At 44.8% G+C, this 19,262-nt stretch overlaps 3 protein-coding genes across 4 annotated transcripts; all 3 read left to right on the top strand.

Annotated features, from left to right (window-relative positions):
* The first annotated feature begins 3,982 nt into the window (after positions 1-3,982).
* LOC117891678 (putative gustatory receptor 59d) lies at positions 3,983-5,224 on the top strand. Its single transcript, XM_034797253.1, has 2 exons — positions 3,983-5,011; positions 5,072-5,224. Exons 1-2 carry the CDS (start codon positions 3,983-3,985, stop codon positions 5,222-5,224), a joined length of 1,182 nt encoding a protein of 393 aa, XP_034653144.1.
* A 160-nt stretch (positions 5,225-5,384) lies between these two features.
* On the top strand, positions 5,385-6,671 carry LOC117889797 (putative gustatory receptor 59c). Its single transcript, XM_034794273.1, has 2 exons — positions 5,385-6,413; positions 6,471-6,671. The coding sequence occupies exons 1-2, from the start codon at positions 5,385-5,387 to the stop codon at positions 6,669-6,671; spliced, it is 1,230 nt and encodes a 409-aa protein (XP_034650164.1).
* Positions 6,672-14,598: 7,927 nt separating this feature from the next.
* LOC117890575 (paired mesoderm homeobox protein 1) lies at positions 14,599-18,525 on the top strand. 2 transcript variants are annotated; one of them, XM_034795513.1, is made up of 4 exons: positions 14,599-15,157; positions 16,774-16,777; positions 17,687-17,876; positions 18,004-18,525. In XM_034795513.1, exons 1-4 carry the CDS (start codon positions 14,881-14,883, stop codon positions 18,337-18,339), a joined length of 807 nt encoding a protein of 268 aa, XP_034651404.1. In that variant the 5' UTR covers positions 14,599-14,880; the 3' UTR covers positions 18,340-18,525. The 2 variants fall into 2 exon arrangements, with proteins under 2 accessions (XP_034651404.1, XP_034651403.1); XM_034795512.1 differs by lacking the exon at positions 16,774-16,777 and having other exon boundaries at positions 17,668-17,876.
* The last annotated feature ends 737 nt before the right edge of the window (positions 18,526-19,262 follow it).

The raw sequence follows: 19,262 nt of genomic DNA, 5'->3' as shown, positions 1-19,262 counted from the left end.
GCAAAGACCAAAACCCATGTCGAAGCTCTTTAAGCCACTTACGGAAAACAGACATGCTCGTACACTGACTCTGGGCAACACCTTTATCTGAAGCCAATGGCTAGCAGAAGTCTCAACATTTTGCGCATTAAATTTAATTGAAAATCCATGTTCACACATAGTTTATGGCTAAACAAAGCCGATTACATTAACTTCACACCACCACAAGCCAGATGGCAAGGTCAGAACTCGAACACAATGGCAACCGAACTACAAAAGGGTTCCTTAATTCCAATCCTCAGGAAGGACTGACAGACAAAGTGGCCCGGAAACTTGTTGAGAGAATGCGAATCGAAAAACTCCCACAAACACACACACATAGAGACCCATGCAGACATCATGTGCGCACACACATAAGCACCCACACACAGATCCTCGAAAGCCACTCAGTCAGGTGTTAAAACTAATTTACGACAATTTGACCAACAAACAACAAAAGTTTCCAGCAGGACCAGAAGTAGAAAGAGTGTTCCGAGTGCTCCGCATATTTCACACGATGCCTGAAAAGGGTCCACAGAGCCACATCCTTCACACTGACCACAAAAGCATCGCAAATCGAACAGAAGCCATGTCCGGACAAGAACTCGAGGACAACTCGAGCCCAAGTCTAACCACAACTTGATCCCATTTTGGCTGTGAATTGTACTCACTTCTGACTGCTTATTCCTCCTTCATTGCATTCCTTTAACCCCAAAACATATGGACTTGACTCAGTTCTGCAGCGTTCATTATTCGATAATAAAAGAAGAGATGTTTTTGGGGTTATTTTTTAAAGCGAAATTAATCAGGCCCACACACAGACGCAGAGGGATTAGGTCCACAAAAATTATACAACAAGAATAAGTGCAATTCATTATGCTGAATTCTGCCGAGTCAGTTTTGGATAATTAGCATGTAATTAAAGCAGACACGCCTCCGGGGATGAAAGAACGTGGTAGGGTATAGGGTGTCGGCTAATGATGATGAAGTAACAGTCAGCTAATGCACATAAAACGGCGAAAATACGAGAACAGTGTTTTGAAATCTGTAATTTTTGGTCGAATTCACAAAATATCCTGAAAAGATAGTTTAACAGTTTTTTGGCATAAGTTCCTAATAGGATTAAAATAGGATTTATTGCATTTTGTATGTGAAATCCTCATTCAAAGCTGAACTACAACGAAAGCAAAAGCAAACTCCTTAATGATTTCCCAAGCAGCAGCTCTAATCCTCCAGTCAATGATTAACTAACGAAATCTAACCCCATACCCAATCCGATTCCCATTCCCATGTTCATTCATTTACCTTCATTCATTTAATGAATTACCAAACCCAATTCAAACATTGCAAAAAGGAAACACAGAGAAACCATCTCAGAGGATAAGAGTCCATGGTAAAGGCAAATGGAAAGTCATTATGATACACATTTGGGCTAATGAGATTTTTTTATGGCGATGCCTGGGAGGGAAACCCGAGGCCGAAGGGATAGCCACACGCAAACGTCTTCTTAATTATTCACAATGAACGAATATGGCTGTAAGGTGAGAAGAGTAGACGTTTTGACACCTTTATGGCTCAATAAATTGGACCAGAAGCAAAGAACTAAGAACCTCTGGCACGCCAGTTCATTAGAAACTCACACGGGAGTCGCTGATATCGCTCTTGATTACATTCAGGCCCACTCAAGATGTCGAAGCCACTCGAAGCCACTCGAACCCACAGAGAGTTGGCAGTCGTGAGGTGGAGCCCCAGACGACTAAGCTGTGGGCACGTAGTTTACAATTACCAAAGCTTCGGACTCGTTAGTGCCTGAATAGTTGTAAAAGCAACGGCCAGACAGAGGTCCCCTTCGCTGCATCCACCCAGCCAGGGGCGGTGGGGATTCGGGTAGCATGCCATTAGTGGGGTATCCATGGTTTCCGCCCTCGTAGTAGTCCCCTTCGATGTCTGCTTATGAATAATGTTTTAATTTTCAACCAGGCGAATTTGCCAACGTTCTTCCTTAGTGCTCGGTCGTCATTCGTCCTTCGCTGGGGTAGGGGAGGCTCTTGGCACGCAATTGCATGTCAAGTGCATATGATTCCCGCACAGAGTCTCCTGGCAGTCGAGTTCCCACCACTCGACTCAACTCCCAACTAATATGCGAAAATTATGGGTTGTAATGTAAGAGGCACTTTTGCTTCATTTTTTTTTAATGACATCCAACAAACGCGACATGTTCCTTCGCCCACACAAAACGCGACATTTCCCCCGTACCAAACCAAAAACGGTGATGTGAATGTGGTTGTCCCTCAGCCAACCACACGAGGATGTGAGTTTAGATGCCGCAGATGGTGATTAGGAGGTAGTTTGGAGCACCAGCGCGAGGATAAACATTAGAAACTGTCGTCATTTATATTAATTAATGGCGTCTGCACTCGAGTTGCAGGGAATTCAATTTTCAAGATGACTTCGGCAACTTTAGACGAATGTCAAAGAGGCGACTGAGTCGGGTGGCAGGCAGCAAAGTTTCATAAATGTCAAGAAGAAACTGAAGCTTTTCTGGGAAAACGTTTGAACTGTCTGAAAAAAAAATGCTAAAAGTTATATTTAGCCGGCTCTGCCAGGGTACATAATTAGACTGGCATTTATGCATCCTATGACTCATGTTCGTGGTATCCTATTTCGATTCAATGATATAATAACGGAATTATTCTTAATCAACTGTCCGACGTCATGCGATTTCTGGTGCTACCCGCAGCTATGCAACACATTCTGGTTGAGTGCTGCATTGCATTTCCATGCAATCAGAAACCATTTTCAATCCGCATCCGTTTCCTGTTTTTGCATGGCGGTCGCATTTGTGAGATGCGAATCTGTATGAGTGTGGGTGGGTTGGTGTGTGTGTGTGTATGGTTTTTTTGAAATTTGATTTGTCGCCTAAATTCACAACATTTTTGACACCCGCCATGCGCGAAATTGCATTTTTGTTGCAGTTGTCACATTTTTTTTTCGTATCCTGCCGTTTGACAGCATGACAAATGCAAAACTATAAAAATTCATTCGGATTTCCCAGCCTGGTGATGTGGCCATAATAAATTGAAATTAAAGACCCACTTGGCCGGACAAAATTTGCGATGATATTTAAAGCAGGACTGACACTGAGCGACACTTGCATTTTTGGTTGGATGGCCTTTGGCACTTTGGCAAAACTCTCGAGACATCGCTGACATCAGCCACAGATGGCGACCTGAGGACCTGAGGGGCTTCCTCTCGCTTTCTTGTGCTGTGTTTAATATGCACTTGAGAACGGGGAGTGACGAGTGCACGTCGAAGTTTCAGTTTCAGTTATGTGTGCCTTTCAGAGAGGGTTATACCTATACCTCGCTGCTATGCTGCTGCAGCTGCGGGCTTTTCACTAAAAATAAGTGTTGAGTAAACATTCTACGGGCATAGAATTTCGCTGGTGCAACATCAGCAGCACCATCCTTAGCCTCATCCTCATCCTCAGCCTCGTCGTCGCTGACATCTTTGTCCTCTCGAAACAGGGCCATGTTTGTCAAGCTATGAACCGTGGAATCAAACTGCAAACAAGAAGCCAACGCAAGATGTTTAACACTCTGCACAGACTTTCGCCCAGAGGGTAGGTCATGTGGGGGTACCACAATCCATCTGTGGTCGAGTAACAAGCGTAGGGGGGAGTACAATGAAACCATTGGAATAATAGTTTTTCTATGAAATGTTTGTGCAAAGTTGTCCTTATTTTATGAATATATCTGAACGAATTATCAGGTAAGCTTCTCTATTTCACGATCTGCACGTACTGTTCATGGATACACCACAGCCTAAACTCATTCAATAAATTGACTGATTCCAGATAGTTTGCTTTCATCACTTTCCCTAATGGATCTCAGCCAAACATCAGTTCATTAGCCTCCGCCCAAGTACAGTCCAGGCAAAACCAGTTCACATTTATTGTTTCGCAATGGTAGACCTAGTGAAATTCTGGGTGCGCATCAGCTACCTATATGCACGCTTTACCGGTACGCTCAACTTTGAGGTCGACTTAAAGACGGGTAGAACGCGAGTTACGAGAAGAGCAACCATCTATTCGGCATTTGCAAGCCTGTTCTTGATATCCATTCTGGCGCACCACTTTGGGCCAAGCAAAATAAAGTCTGAACTGTGGAAAGATATCAGTTCGCTGCATCAAAGTGTCTTCATGATCGTCTCATGGCTGCGTGTATCCTGTGCTCTGGCTGCCTTGGCAAGTCGCTGGTATCATCGTCGTCGGTATATACGACTCATCAGCTGTTTTCGCCGCCTGTTCCTGCAGAGCCCCGAGGTTATGCGGCTCTGCCGCCGTGGCTTCATCTCAAAGTGCTTTGTAGCCTCTGTGGCCGAGATTATGCAGTTTCTGGTAGCCATTTTGACGGTGTGGGATAAGCTCACCATTTCAATGCTGCTTGGCATCTGGGGTGTAATGACTGTGACCGCCATTATGAATGTGGCTATAACGCAGTATTTCTTTGCACTGGGAAATGCGCGCGGCCATTACATACTTCTTAACAGGCAGCTGAGAGCTTTGCTCGGCGAGGCCCAATCTCTGGGACCTATGCGGAAGCGTCGAAATGGAGTCTTTATCACGAAATGCTGTTTCCTGGCCGATCGATTGGATGAAATCGCCCAAACCCAGTCCGAAGTACAGGCGCTGATCGAGGGCATGTCGAAGATTTATGAACTACAAATTTTATGCCTGTGCCTTACCTATTACCTGACCAGCGTGGCAAACATCTACATATTGTTTAGCTTATACAAGTACAGTGGCATGACACAGAGTTGGTCGAAGCTTGGAATGGTGGCGTCGGCTATTTTCTTTATGTTTTACTATATTGATTGCGTCATCAACTCGTACAATGTTTTCTATCTATTGGATGCCCATCAGGAGATGCACAAGCTTCTGGAGCAGCGAAACCTCTTTCCGGGCTCTCTGGATGAGCGACTGGAGTCGGCCGTAAGTGCGGCCATGAGTTCTGGCACCAACTATCCTATCCTGACCTTCATTTGCTTTCAGTTTGATAGCTTCGAGCTAAGTCTAGCCCGCAATCCGTTGAATCTAAAATGTTTTGGGCTATTTCGATTAAATCGCTCCTCGGCTTTTGACGTGGGTAACTCTATTTTAATCAACTCTGTACTTCTCATACAATACGATATGCAGAACTATTGAATAAACCATTTGTGTGCCTGTGTGTCTGATGCAATTTATCGTCAGCCCATTAGCCTGCTCCCCCAGGTCATGTCATCATGATATTGATTGGATTGGATGGATTGCCTGCCAGTCCACCGCAACTGTAACTCCTCCATCCAGTCTCCTTTAGTTGTGCACTATGGCTGACATAGTTTGGTTACTCCAGCGCTTTGTCTACTTCTATGGTCGAATCATGGGAGTGCTTAACTTTGAAGTGGACTCGCGCACAGGCCGAGCGAAGTTTACCCGCAGAGCCACGATCCTGGCGGTGGTACACAACATAAGTGTGATTTGGCTGCTATCGTTCCAGCTCCTTCACGACGAAACAGCAATCTGGAAAATTAACAGAGGCAAATACCTGCACGAGTATGTCTTCCTGCTGGTGACTGCGGTGCGGCATTGTGCAGTTCTGGGCACGTTGGTGAGTCGTTGGCGAAACCGTGGCAAAATCCTGCGCCTTTGGAATCTATTATCCCGCTCGATTCAAGAGAGGCCTGAACTGATACCTCTGTTTAGCCGGGAGCTCATCGTGAAGTTTGTATTCGCCTTTATGTCGGACTGTCTGCACATCGTATTGGACCTGAACGCGCTTCGCGAGACACCCGGCCCGGCTCTAGCCCTCAAGATGGTGGTCTGGTGCACATTCGCATCCATATTCGATATGATCGTGGCCCAGTATTATACGGCCATAATGCAGGTCAAGGCCCACTATAAACTGATCAAACGGGAACTCCGTGAGCTGCTGAGGGAGACCCAGACCCTCTGTGGCAAGAGCAATCGACGGGGAGGGGTATTTGTGACCAAATGCTGCGCCTTGTCCGATCGGCTGGATAGGATAGCGGAGACACAGTCCGAGCTGAAGGCGCTGGTCGACAGCATGTCGGAGATATTCCAGATACAGATCTTCAGCATGACCATCGTCTACTACCTCTCCACCATGGGCAACATTTACTTCGCCTTCTGCACGCTTAGGTACAACACTTCCGGACTAGCCGCCTCACACTGGGGACTGCTGCTAATAGTCATCTCCATCGCCTTCTACTATGCGGACAACTTTATAACCATCTTTATTGGCTTTTCCATACTGGACTCCAATGCAGAGATGGCGAAAATACTGGAAGAGCGAACAGTATTTGGCGGGGAGTTGGATGAACGCTTGGAGGCATCGGTAGGTTTTGGCCTTTGATCGAAAATCCCCTTTAAAATGTTTACTTTTCCTTTGCAGTTTGAGAGCTTTCAACTGCAGCTGGCACAAAACCCTCTGGAATTCTATGTTATGGGTCTCTTTAAGATGGAACGCGGCCGCTTTGTGTCCGTGGCAAACTCTATTATAATCCATTCCATTCTATTGATTCAATGGGAAGTTCAGAACACTTATACCAGGGTAAAATCAACTGGATACGAGAAGGAAAGAGGAGCTCATTAAGACAGACGGACGGCTTTTGATCACGTTAAGAATATTTATACTTTATGGGAAATGGGTAGCCACAAATATAAAATAACCCAAAAACTCTGTGTAGAAAGGTATTAAGAGAGTAAAGCTTTTTGCTCTGCAATTTTTGCACTACATCACAACACTCCACTACAACAAACCGAAACGAAACGAACCAAAGATGAAGCTAGGAAACAAGTCAGACGGAAAGTCAGACAGACAAGGATTCAACTATTGATGCCGGTCAAGAAATGTTTCACCACAAATCTGATATCCCCCTTGCATAACTCTTCGAGTATCGGGTGTAACAAGGAATAGCTCTTTGGCACCAATGATGGGACTGTGGAAGCGACGAATGTCCACTGCTGGGTTGGACACTTAATCTGCATCTGAGCGAGTGATGGTACCAATGGAATGTGTAATTGTGGCCAAGCAAAAGCGATAATGGCCGTTTCATGCACTACCCGAGGGTATATCGGTCTCGCAGCAGTGGGTAATGGAAATTGGCTGGCCGGGATTCCTTTGTGTCGCCAATTGCCAGGCATTTATAAGCCTGGAAACTTCGACACAGCTAGAACGATTCGAACGACAGTGACAAATCCAGTGACAGCATCAATGCTTTGCCGCAAGACGAGCAAAATAAACGAGCTTCCATTCAATTTGCCCTCGCAGTCCCATCCGCTTAGCATAAGTCGCAATTTAATCCGTCTCCCGACAGCCGGGGCACAATATGCAGTGCCAACATCGGGACAGGCAGCGAGACAATCGGACAGCACAGACAGACAGACACACAGTCAGATGGATGGTGAAACGGATGGAACTAGAGACATTTCAGCATAATGCATTGCCAGTTGCTGCTGCAACTCCTCTCGAATCTCGAAGCTCGACAGCTAAAACTAACAGCATCGGAGAGGAAGCACTTGAAGTGGGAATGTGAAGAGAAATGGAAATGGAAATGGAAATGGGAAGGATGGTTAGGTTAACAATGAAACATTCTCAGCATCAGTAGAGTTTATCGATTGAACAAGAATCAAATTGCCATATTGCCTGCACAGAAGATGGTTGCGGCAATTGGCGTACAAAGCGTTTTATTCCATTAAGATACTACTAAAATAAATATCCTAGATTGCAAGTTATTTGTCCATAGATTCCAAAATGGACAGGCCTGTAGTACAGTAGTCCTTATTCTACTTTCCTTCTGCTTTGATGCTGTAAAAACCAGATCTTAGGACTGCTCTAATGTGGTCTCTTGTGCAGATAATTTGGTAAAAAAATAAAAAAGATGAAATAACATTTTCGCGGCTCAGAGGAATCTGTATGCCGCCACAGCTAACACAATTCTCGGCTAACCATAACTTACAAAATATGCAAAGGAGGAGAGGCTCAAAAATTCATAGGAAATCCCACAGCAGCAGAGCACAGAGACAGCAGCAGCTCCCAGCACCAGCAGCAGCATCAGCAGCAGCAGCAGCAGCACGAAAAAATGAAAATTAAATTGAATTTTCAAACGCCACGCTCATAAATCCAAATGCCAAGGCAAACGGAAATGCAGCCGAAAAAGGAAAATTTTTGTAGTTTACTTTTGCCGCAGGCAGGCCAGGCCCAGCCCCACCACCGGCAGCTTTTACAGCAGCGAAATTGTGCTCAAACATACTCGGAATCATAAATATTTGATTTTCTTACATTTTTACAACATCTCGCTGCGAAATGCGACTTGGATCGGATGTATGTATGTCTGGCAGCGGAATCTGTGGCTGGGTCTCGGCCAAAATTGATAAGTTTTCAATGATTACGCTCCGAGATTGATATAATTTGTGTGCAATTTCGCAGCAATTGGCAAATGTCGCGTACGTGAGCCATAAGATGACATTTCGGTTGCCCCTGAGACGAAGTAAATTGAAAATCAGAATTAAGCTGGGAAAATGCCATCCCTCCGAGCTCTCACAACTAGCTACCAACTTTCGCAAGGGTTTTATTAAGCGGCTCAAGGTTAGTTCTTAATCGGTAATGATGTGCTCTATAAGGTAAGTAAGGATTCACCGCTCGGCTTAGTTTTGTGCTCATATGCAGATGTTCTCACGTGTGTACGGGACCCGTAAACACTCTTTATGGACTTTAAAATTTATGTTTTGTGTACACTCAGCTGGCTGGATGCTTTCCTCGTACAGTAATCGTATGTTCTGTACTCGTATTTGTGGATATGTGGCGGTCTTTTTGGTTTCGGCGTGTGAACTGCATTTTATGAATTTTTTATGGCTTTTAATGTACACACACCTGGCGCCATCTAACGCTCACTTCGGGCAGCCCAACGACACTTGGGCGCATGGACATTCAGGGCTGCAACGGGATGGGGCGGGACGGGGAGCGTACGGTGGGTACATTGGGCCATAAAAAGCAACAAGAAGATATAGGGGAAAGAACAACACACCTTTTATATGGTCGCCCATAAAGCTGTTCGCCCCGAAATCTGCTCACGCTCCTGGGCCGTATTTCATCTCGACCTGGCCTAATCCATCGCCGTGTGGCTTTTCGCCAAGGCATCCAAGGAATCCCCGCATGAAATACGAGGTATCCCAAGCACTGAAGCAAAAACTTTCCCCATGATTTATATCTTTCACTCTCTGTGAAACTTCAGGCCATGCCAGCACACCGACTCATTAATATTTGGGCCTGCATCGCAGTCGGTTATTGTGCGAATGCACAGTTGCACATGTATGGATGGCTTCGTTCTGAACGCAGCTCGAAGTGCATTTTTAAATAATGAGCATGTCTGCCACTGTCCACCACAACTGGTGGTCGTAATCTTATTTATCAATGCGACAGTTGCAGCGGCAAAGGCTGATCTGAAGTGCAGCTCAGGCGTGTGACTGAGTCCACTGAAAAGATAAGTAGAACTCCATTCATATTTTCACGGGATACCCTTCAAGAATAAAAGTGTTCTTTGATATTCGGAAAAGTGTTGCGGCTTTGTAAAGAGTCGTTGAAGAGGCTTCAAACTTGTTCTTTAGAAAAAAAAATATTTTTCCCTTTAAAACGATTACAAATCAGAGAGCTTCACCCATTCAGAACTCATAGTTAATCTTTCACATTATGGTAATGCCATTTCCAGTCATTGTAACGACACTCCTCCAAAACTTGGCCCAAATCAATTGAACTGGAATGGAAGGATACGCTAGGCCTTACACACAGCTGACATGCTTGGCATGGGCAACAGTGTCATCCACTAATGGGGGCTGAGAGATAGAGAGCGGATTCACTTTCGCTTTTTTTTTCGTTGTTTGTCAATTTCCATTCGACTTCGTTCGCCGAACTCCGCCCCTTTTGTCGTTCTGATAAGGCACTGGAAGCTCTAATTGCATCTGATTGCAGCGACAGTTTTTCCTACCAACTGACAGCTGCAGAAGACGGATGCGGAGGAGGATATACGTATATAAGGATGAGGAGACCGTTCGTTCTGGGTTCTGGCTCTGAGTACCCGTACATCCGTTTCGCATCCGTTGATTTTCAATTCGCGTAATTTCTTTCTTGCTTGTTTGCTTGCTTGGGAGCACTGCAGAAGCACAGCGCACAGTGCACTGCTCATCCGGGTAAAATCGTGAGTGAAATTTAAATGGCGCTGACTGTGCAGCTCACTGAGCGACAACTGAGCAACAACGATAATACAATACAGCGGAGTGCGCGATTGAAAATGTTCAATCAACAAAATGTCATTCCTCACGAACAAATTGCCGAAGAATGCGCAAGAAATTATTGAAAATTGAAGAGAATTTATATGCTCTACTTAATAAGATGTTCCATTAAGGAACCATTTTATCCCTTTACCTATTTTTCGGAAGCCAAATTTGCAAGCAAATTTTGTTTCCATAAATTCGGAGCGAAGGGGAAGAGCACACAGCACGTATGGATTATGATGCTGTTGGGGGGTAAATCTGTGTGTGTTGAACTGACCACATTTTGTGGTATTTTTCGTGTTCTGTGGTTGTGTTTTTGATCTCCCTCCCCCTCTCTCTCTCTGCTGGTGCCATGAAACACGGCAAAATTAATTCCAATTCCCAGCACAGAGTTCATACAGACTGATGAAAGAACATTTTATTGTAGTGAACGCAATGCTTTAGAGCCCCACACTGAAAATACTAATTAAAATGCATTAAGCAGCGGCTCAACCAAACAATTGACAAACCATTTCGGGGCCAGTAATCTGTTTCAATCTCAGCTGAATAAATATTCAATGGAGAGCTCGGCCTAAAAGTGAGTGAAGTGTGGAGGACTTGAGTACCAGCAAAAAATACAAATGTTTGGCATAAAAAATGCATGAATTATGCAAACCATTTAAGAGAGAAGCAAGAAGTAAAAATCGAAAAATCCCACACATTTTTGCCTTAGTCAAAGCTGTGAAAAATTGATGACGACAACTGAACCAGCAAGTTCTTTGCTCGGCATACCGTATCCTCCCATGTCCGTCTTTGTGTGTAAGTGTCTAAATGGACATCTGACCGGGAGTGCGGCCTGGAGGTGGCCCCAGACTCTCTCAACCTGGCTTTTTAAACTTGGCCCTTCCCTCCCTTGCAACCAAATGCCACTGGGCTGCTGTGGGCCTATGAAATATTCATGCGTTTTGCATGGTGGCAGGGCAGAGAAAATGAATCCGAATTCGGGGTAGGCGAAAGTGTACGTTACCAGGCCTATGTCATATTAAAAGTCAAGAAGCTTTTGCGTGCCGTAATTAATGTAAATCCCCCTTTACTTTCCGATACCCTAGCGTAGCCAGTTGCAGCCTCGGAGTGACAAGTGGGCTGAAAAGTTTGCAACGGGGCAATACACATTCATTGGCCATCAACTATTTTCAGCTTCGGTTGGGCGTACAGTCCTCAGCTATCAGACTTAAATTAAATTCTTAGTCCTTAAATTGTGTTCCCCGAACAAACAAATCCTTATATTATAATTCTATGATTCCTCGCTCTATATTTCCCAATCAAATCAAAGTACATGAAATATAATCAAGCAACCTCTGAGTACCACGAGTATTCGCCACTGGGCATCACCATAGCCCATACCTGCTGCTCTTTTGGGCGCCTGTCAACCTTCTTCTCCCATATGCACCCTGTAATTGATTTTCTGTTTACGCAATGGCCCAAAAAATTGGACGTGGACAAGCGAAAATGTGTAGTGGGCGTGGCAAATCAAAAAAGCAAAAGTTACGCCTGCCTGATGCTTCCGGTTCTTTCTTTTTGTGATACTATTTCCATTTGCCATCAACTGTTGTGCTTGCTGATACCTACTTTGGTGGATTTCACCAAGAAAACTAAGAGCTAAACGCATAATTGATTGATACCCAGTGAAAGCTAGAGGTTTTTGAATAGCGGATACAATTATAGGATGAAGGTAAGTCAAATTTTTTGATTTACAGAATTTAATTGAATAATTATGTTCGTAATTTATTCCTTTATTCTAACATAGCCCGCCGCATTTGATTCTCTAATGGGTACCACAAAAGTTTCTATCCTACATACAACTTTTGTGATATTTTTGCTGGGCGGAAGAGAAGACAGAGCCTCAGAGAGAGCGACTGCTCCAGAGGGGCAGGAAGTCCGACGGAGCGGGGCACATGCCAACACTTGTTTTCTGTTAAGTGATTTAGGCAAAACTTTTGCACCCCTTGTAGCTCTTTCCGAAGGAACCTCCCTGCCCCAGCCCAGTCCCAGCCCCAGAAAGAGCCCTCTCTTGGATACTGTCAGAGAGCGTGTGCCATTCGTGTCTGGCATTTTGGGCTTAGACGACACCCTTGACACAGACGAGGGACAGGAAGAGGAACGGGGACCGGGGACCGGGACCGGGATGCATGACGTTGCCGTAGAGCTCTTGCTATTCCAATGGCTGGTTCTGCGGTTCGCTGCCGCTTCGACGTCGGTTTGGTAATATTCTGAAATACATCGGAAATGTTTTACAAAACTTTCGCGATGTGAGCAACAAAAAGAACAACATTTTAAACGCTTGCCACATAATCGCCGTCAAGTGAAATTCATTTTGTCGACAAACAACATGAACTTCAAAGGAACTTGGCCAAATCCCTGCGCTACCCTCAAAGCTGCCTCAAAGGAAATTGAAATTGTTAAACTAGGAGAGCTGTCAGTCTGGTTTAGCCACTCCCCTGAATGATGTACAGCTCATGTATAGGTTGTAATTGTATAAAAACATTGCAACACTCATAGCACATGTACATACATATTTATCACATAATAATCGACATTACCTGAGCTCATCCGGTTGCCTTCTAAGAGCCAGACAAGTTTAGTTACATTCCCGCCATTTGACAACATTAAAACTGTCTCCTCAAATTCTGACTGCCAGAAGAAGAATTGCGCCGGCACAAAGTTTGCCCGGGTAACCACATTACACGGATAACACCCGCAGAACACCAGCAACAGCACTGCCACGCGAGAAATGCTTCGTGACAAAGAATTCCAGCAACGAAAAGCGAAAGAATAAAGTGGCAGAGCCAGTGCAGCTTGGCTTGGAAAGAGAAACGCTTGCGGGATAGAGTACGAATATAGAGCAGGAGAAAACTTTGAAGTTTTATTAAAAATACACGCCGCAACATTCCTCAAGAACTTTTCGCACACGAAAACGTGAGATAATTTAGTAGAAGCGAACCGGACGAGACTGAGTCCTGGCTGCTGCTGCTTCTGCTCCTGCTCCTGCAGCAGGTGGGGAACATTGCCGAAAAACCGGCAGCAAAGTGTCAAGTAGTTTGGATAAACTTTTGTGACAGCTCAATTTGGAAGGGAAAATGTATGTAAGGCATTTTCACAAAGCCCCAACTAAAGTGAGAGTATGCCAACAACATTAGAATATTAATAGCGAGCTTATGCCTGGTCGACTAATGAGCATGACTCGGGGTTTTTGCTGCGCGGAATAGTTGGAGGTCTAAAATAAAACCTTGATGTGGGTTGTGTGTCACGAAAATGGTGGATTAAAGTCGTGCAGTTTACGGGCAAGACATAGTTAAGGTCACCAAATACAGAACATTCAGAAAACTGATTGGAATCATGACATTATACATTTTGGGATAAACTTCATGGGACAACGTACATACCTCGCTATCGATAACTAGCAGCAAACACATTGATTGACAGCAACATGGAAAACAGAAACCCCAATGAGACACCTTGCGAGGTAAGGATAAACACAGCTGAACGAACAAACTGAAGGATCCCAGAGACATGCACTTAGCTAAGCAGTTGCAGCCTCCTTCCGACTGTCAGCATGGCATCGTTGGCAATCCACTCGCCTCGGGCATCATATTGTTGGGGGGAAAATTAACAACATGTTGTGGTTATGGAAATTAGCTCTGGAAAGATGACAAACATTGTGTGCGTGCCAAGATTTATGCCCTGATGTTGCACAAACTACTTCAGATGCACATCCTGCACGCTGCACCGAAACCGAAATTGGAGCAACGCCACAAACACACACACATGGCCATGTGCCAGTGCCAGTGCCAGTGCCAGTGCCGGTGACTGTGTTGACAGCCAGGATACAGGACAATGGGTGCTGTGTGTGGACAAACCCTCCGGCTAATTGGTATTTATTGCTACTTAAATGCCCAAAACTTGTTGCTACTTTTCACCTCGTATTTCAAACAATTTTCCACATACATTAATACATGAACACATAAACCAGCGATGCAACGGCAACGCCCCCAAAATGTCGGATGGAATAGAGCGAAAGGCAAGACAAATCGGAGCAGCAGACCAATGGCAGATCTGCGTCTATAATTAGGTGCAGTCAGAACGAGAGCAAAGATCCCGCAGACATATGTTTCGTATTCTCAAGATCTTGGGATCGTTTTGGGATCGCTGAGCGAGGCCAGCGCACACACTCTTTCGACTTTTGAGGCTAATTTCAGTGGGCACACGACTTTGGCACGGTTTAGTATCGTCGCGACAATTATCGTAATTAACTCGTTTATGTGTTGTGTGCTAATCCAATTACCAAGTTCGCGCAGGATGCCCCCAATCTTGGCGAGCGCAAATAAAGGAAATTAATTCAATCATCGCTCAATTGGCGCCGACAACTAAAGAATTCAATTTGACTCTCAAATACAATCAAGTGCATACCCGCCCAAATATCAATCTGTAATTTGTCGCAAGTGTTTCTACAAATTGATTGCAAAGTGAACAACCGAAAATCGATTCGTTTGGCCATGTTGAACTATCAGCCACAATTACACTCGCTGCCCGTCGGCACAAACAGCAATTTCTACTACGGCCCGACGGGATCACATCCACTGACAGCCTCCGGTGAGTCCTATCCATCGCATGCGCCGCACAACCTCGAGGCCGAGGACAAGTTGCATGATCGCGAGGGGAGTGTCAGGGATCTGGAAAAAATGCATCGATTCTCGGTGGATAATCTCATCGAACTGAAGCACAATGCCTATGCCAAGGGCAAGCTGGCCATGGAAATCAGTAACAATTACGGTAAGTTAAAGTTCCAGAACGTGAAAAGAGATGACAGAAGTTCCGATGATTCTTGTGTAGTTTCTCAGCAGCACTCCCACAAAATGTACTTTAAGGCGATTAAACGTTAAGTGTTTGCCATTTACCTCATTCCTCAATGTTATCAACTATATATGTATAAGTAGTACTTATGTGTGTGTGCAAAGGAATGCCTAGTGCCAAAGGTGTCTTACCGCAGATATCCTGTTAGATATGCTCCAGTAATTTGTGAGACTTAGCGCGAATATTCGGGCTAATTCATAAATGATAATTCCATTTGCAGTGCGAGCTGCGAAGCCGTGACTTTATGACATTAACCACACAAGTGCATAATCATAGACGCATTATACATATACATATGTACATATGTACATATATATATATGTATATGTACGTACTACGTCTATTTTCTTGCTTTCCTCGGCAGTGATGTTCGTGCGTGCTTTGTGCGGACCACTCATGGATGACAATTAGGTGCCAGATGTGGGCGACATTTGCACATTTATGCCGATGACATTACCGCCTCGCAATGTCATCTTCGTGCAGTTTTTCAACTGCGCTTGTGTGCCCCCTCATATGCACTCGTGCACCTCCATGCAACCCACAATCAAAACTGTCAACATATTACTGCCTGTTGTCATATATTCAGCATGAAGACCTAATGCCATTGCTCTTCAGGAACTCGCGCAACTCTTTCAATTTGTAACCAATTCTCATACACTTTTCTGCCTGCTTTCCCCTTACTCGTCGGCTGGTGTTCGCTTTCACTTTGCTTCTTTTTTTGTGCGGCAGAGGAAACATTTCCGAGCCGACAACACTTCAACATTGTCAACATGACAAAACGTAATCAAAGCTGACATGATATTCCCTCAGTGGCCGCATGCCTTTGAAGCGCTCCGAGGACGCAACTCGGGTACGGGTAGGCCTGTTCCCTCTTCGCCCTCCAACCCGAGTCGGCGGCGTCAGCAGCAGCGTCCACGACTATAATTTCCAAGTGGAGCATATAAAACGCCAGGCCCGGCCCGGCCCGGCCAGGCCCGATGTAACCATTCCCAGACGGAGCACGCACCCAGCGCTCTGCTCTGCTTCGCTCTCTGCGTTTATTTTCGTCGCTCCATTGGATTTTTTAACATGCCGTTCTCATCCCTAGTTCAGTACGTTACGTACCCCTCTCTCTCTTCCTGCATGCATAGTATATCTCTCAGGGAAATCTGATTGAGGTTTCCCTTTCGATTTGTTGGTTTTTTATTAAGCTGCAACTGTTTTTTATCGCTCGTTGGCAATTCAAATTAAATATCTTCCTCCCATAGCTCACGCTCCCCGGGGACATGGGTTGCTGCGGGTTGCTGCATTTATCTCTGGGTTGTTCTTCTCTTTTATTTTGGTATAGTTTGTCTCGGTGTAGTACTCCGAGCTGATCTACGATGCATTCCCAACGTTGTGGACAGCTTTGCTGACAAATTGAGACAAATGGCGTGGGTAGGAGCAGTACATGGGCTGTTGATGGAGACAGTCATGGCGGTGGGCCACCCTGGAGCAAGAAACAAGACCTGCCTGGCTGACGAATCACTAGAAATCAGGGGAGCGCCTGTGAGCAGGCGGGTCTGGGGAGTGTGTGGAGTTCCTTAAACAGAAGGAAAGCAGGAGAGCGATCAAAAAACGAACATGAATGGTTTCCAAAAGAGTTATCGATCGCTTCTATGGATTATATATCCATTAACACTCTCCGATCATTTAATTTACATTATTAAAAGGCTAATAAATGGCAGATGAATAGCCAGTTGCCACTATCTACAGCTTATCTGTTAATAATTATTAATTCCACTGGGGCAAATGAAACATTTCTGTGAAAATTCAGCGGCGCCATACCCAATTATAACCAGAATAGACATTTTCAAGAGAAAGAGAATTATATTTTTCGTAAAACGATTTCCACAAGAAAGAAAATTCAATGGAAAATCAATTAACGGTAGCTAGAGGAGCTCGCTTACGACCGCTTAATGTCACAATTTCACTTTAATTAATAGATCGTAAATTTGTTTGTTGGATTGTCGAACAGAGACAGTGGCAGGAGGGACAGTGGCAGCGGTACCAGCGTGGAAATTAGTATACAGCTGTCCGCCGATGTCGTCAAAAGATATTTTATGGTTCATGCCATTTGTTTATGACCTCCAAAACTTGCCCCCAACCACCCAAGAGCGTTGTAGCCAGCCAGCACAGCACCCCAGCAAAAGGATCAAACGGAATGCAAAATTTTATGTGTTCTCGACAACCCATAAAAGTAACGAAATTTCTTAGCTGCTGCTGGGACTAGGGCTGCGGCTGGGGCTGGGGCTGCTGCCAAATTAATTGATATCCGTTGGCACTTATCGATTATTTACGACGCGCCGCTGCATTCGACCAACTTTGCATTCACCTCCAGCCAAAACCCTAAACTAAAAGAGAAAATTCTCAATTTAATGGCGTCTTGATTGCTCTTCCTTCCGTTGCAGGCGGCGGTGGCGGTGGCAGTGGCGGCCCCAGTGGTTGCACCAGTCAACTCTCGACGGGACACTCGAGGAAACCGCGACGGAATCGCACCACCTTCAGCTCCGCCCAGCTAACGGCCCTGGAGAAGGTGTTCGAGAGAACCCACTATCCGGATGCGTTTGTGCGCGAGGAGCTGGCCACCAAGGTGCATCTGAGCGAGGCACGAGTGCAGGTAAGATAAGGCAACTTTTTAAAGCTTTTTGCAAACTACGGATAATTTCAAAGTGATTAATCCTGTCCACCATATCGAAAGCCCCTTCGTGCCTCTACTAATAGAACTTTAAACACCTGCCTTCTAGGTTTGGTTTCAGAATCGCCGCGCCAAATTCCGGCGTAACGAGCGCAGCGTGGGCGCTCGTCCGCTGCTGGACAATGCGCCGCAATTGGTGCCAGCGCCGCTCAGCAATAACATGCACAAATATGCGAATTTGAGCCACCCACCGCCACCGCCACCACCCGGGGCGTATGCCCTCAACTTTGCGCCGCTGGAGCTGCGCTCGTGCCAGAACTATACGAATTGCTATGCGGGATTTGGGACTAATCCTTCGAACGGCAACGGCATGTGCTCCTTCTTTGGGGCCAGCAACTATTGTGTGGCAGCGAACTATGCCAAGAATGCTTATCCGCCGCTTTGATGACGACAACGACAACGACGACGATGGCCCACCATGGCGATGGCAATCATTTAATGGGCCCCATGAGGTTACTTTCAATTAGCTAAATTGCATTAATGTTTAAACGTGTGCTAAAAAATAACATACATGTTTACCTACCTGACTAATATTTATATTTATACGATACTAAACGAAATGTGACATACTGAAGAGCACTAAAAAATATACATTTAACAGATTCTAAGCGAATGTTCCATTGATGTTTCCATTTGGGGAATACTTAAAATATAGAAGTTTCTTTTTAATTCAACTATAAAAGCGGCAAAGAGTATTTGGATTAGCTATTCATTTCATGCGTCCATTCTGCTAGTTGTGGAGCACTTTAAAATTAATTATTCAGTAATTGTTTTCCTATCATATTAGCAAGCTGACTTTTTTATGTATCCTGCATTAGTATTGTATCGGTTTTCGGTTTATAAATCCCACAGACTATACTGCACTTTCATGTGCAAAGATATCCAATTCAATTCTACATTTGAACTCCATGGAATTCATCAGCCTGTTGAGCTAGAGGCAATTTACTCCTACTCAATATGCAAAAGTTTTCCGTTTATTAAACTGTCAGTGGCGTATGAAATTGACATGGCTTATTTAATTATTTACTTAGTAATATGATTTAATTAAAAATGTATATTCACAGACAGACACTCACACTCACACACACACACACACACCAACACACACAAGACCGAGAACAACTCAAGGGTTATGTTTCGTGTGTGTGCGTTTGTGATTTTTCACCCGCATGTGTTAATTTGTATAATAAAACTTAATTAAAGTCAAAACAAATAAGCAGACGAGCAGCAAGAGAGAAACCAAACACACAGAGGGCTAGGGAGGGTCGGGAAAAGTTTGCGGGAAAAGCCACAAACGTTGGCAAGGCG

This window comes from Drosophila subobscura, chromosome E (genome assembly GCF_008121235.1).
Source record: "Drosophila subobscura isolate 14011-0131.10 chromosome E, UCBerk_Dsub_1.0, whole genome shotgun sequence".
Classification (NCBI taxonomy): domain Eukaryota; kingdom Metazoa; phylum Arthropoda; class Insecta; order Diptera; family Drosophilidae; genus Drosophila; species Drosophila subobscura.
This window is presented reverse-complemented; position numbering and strand designations above follow the sequence as displayed.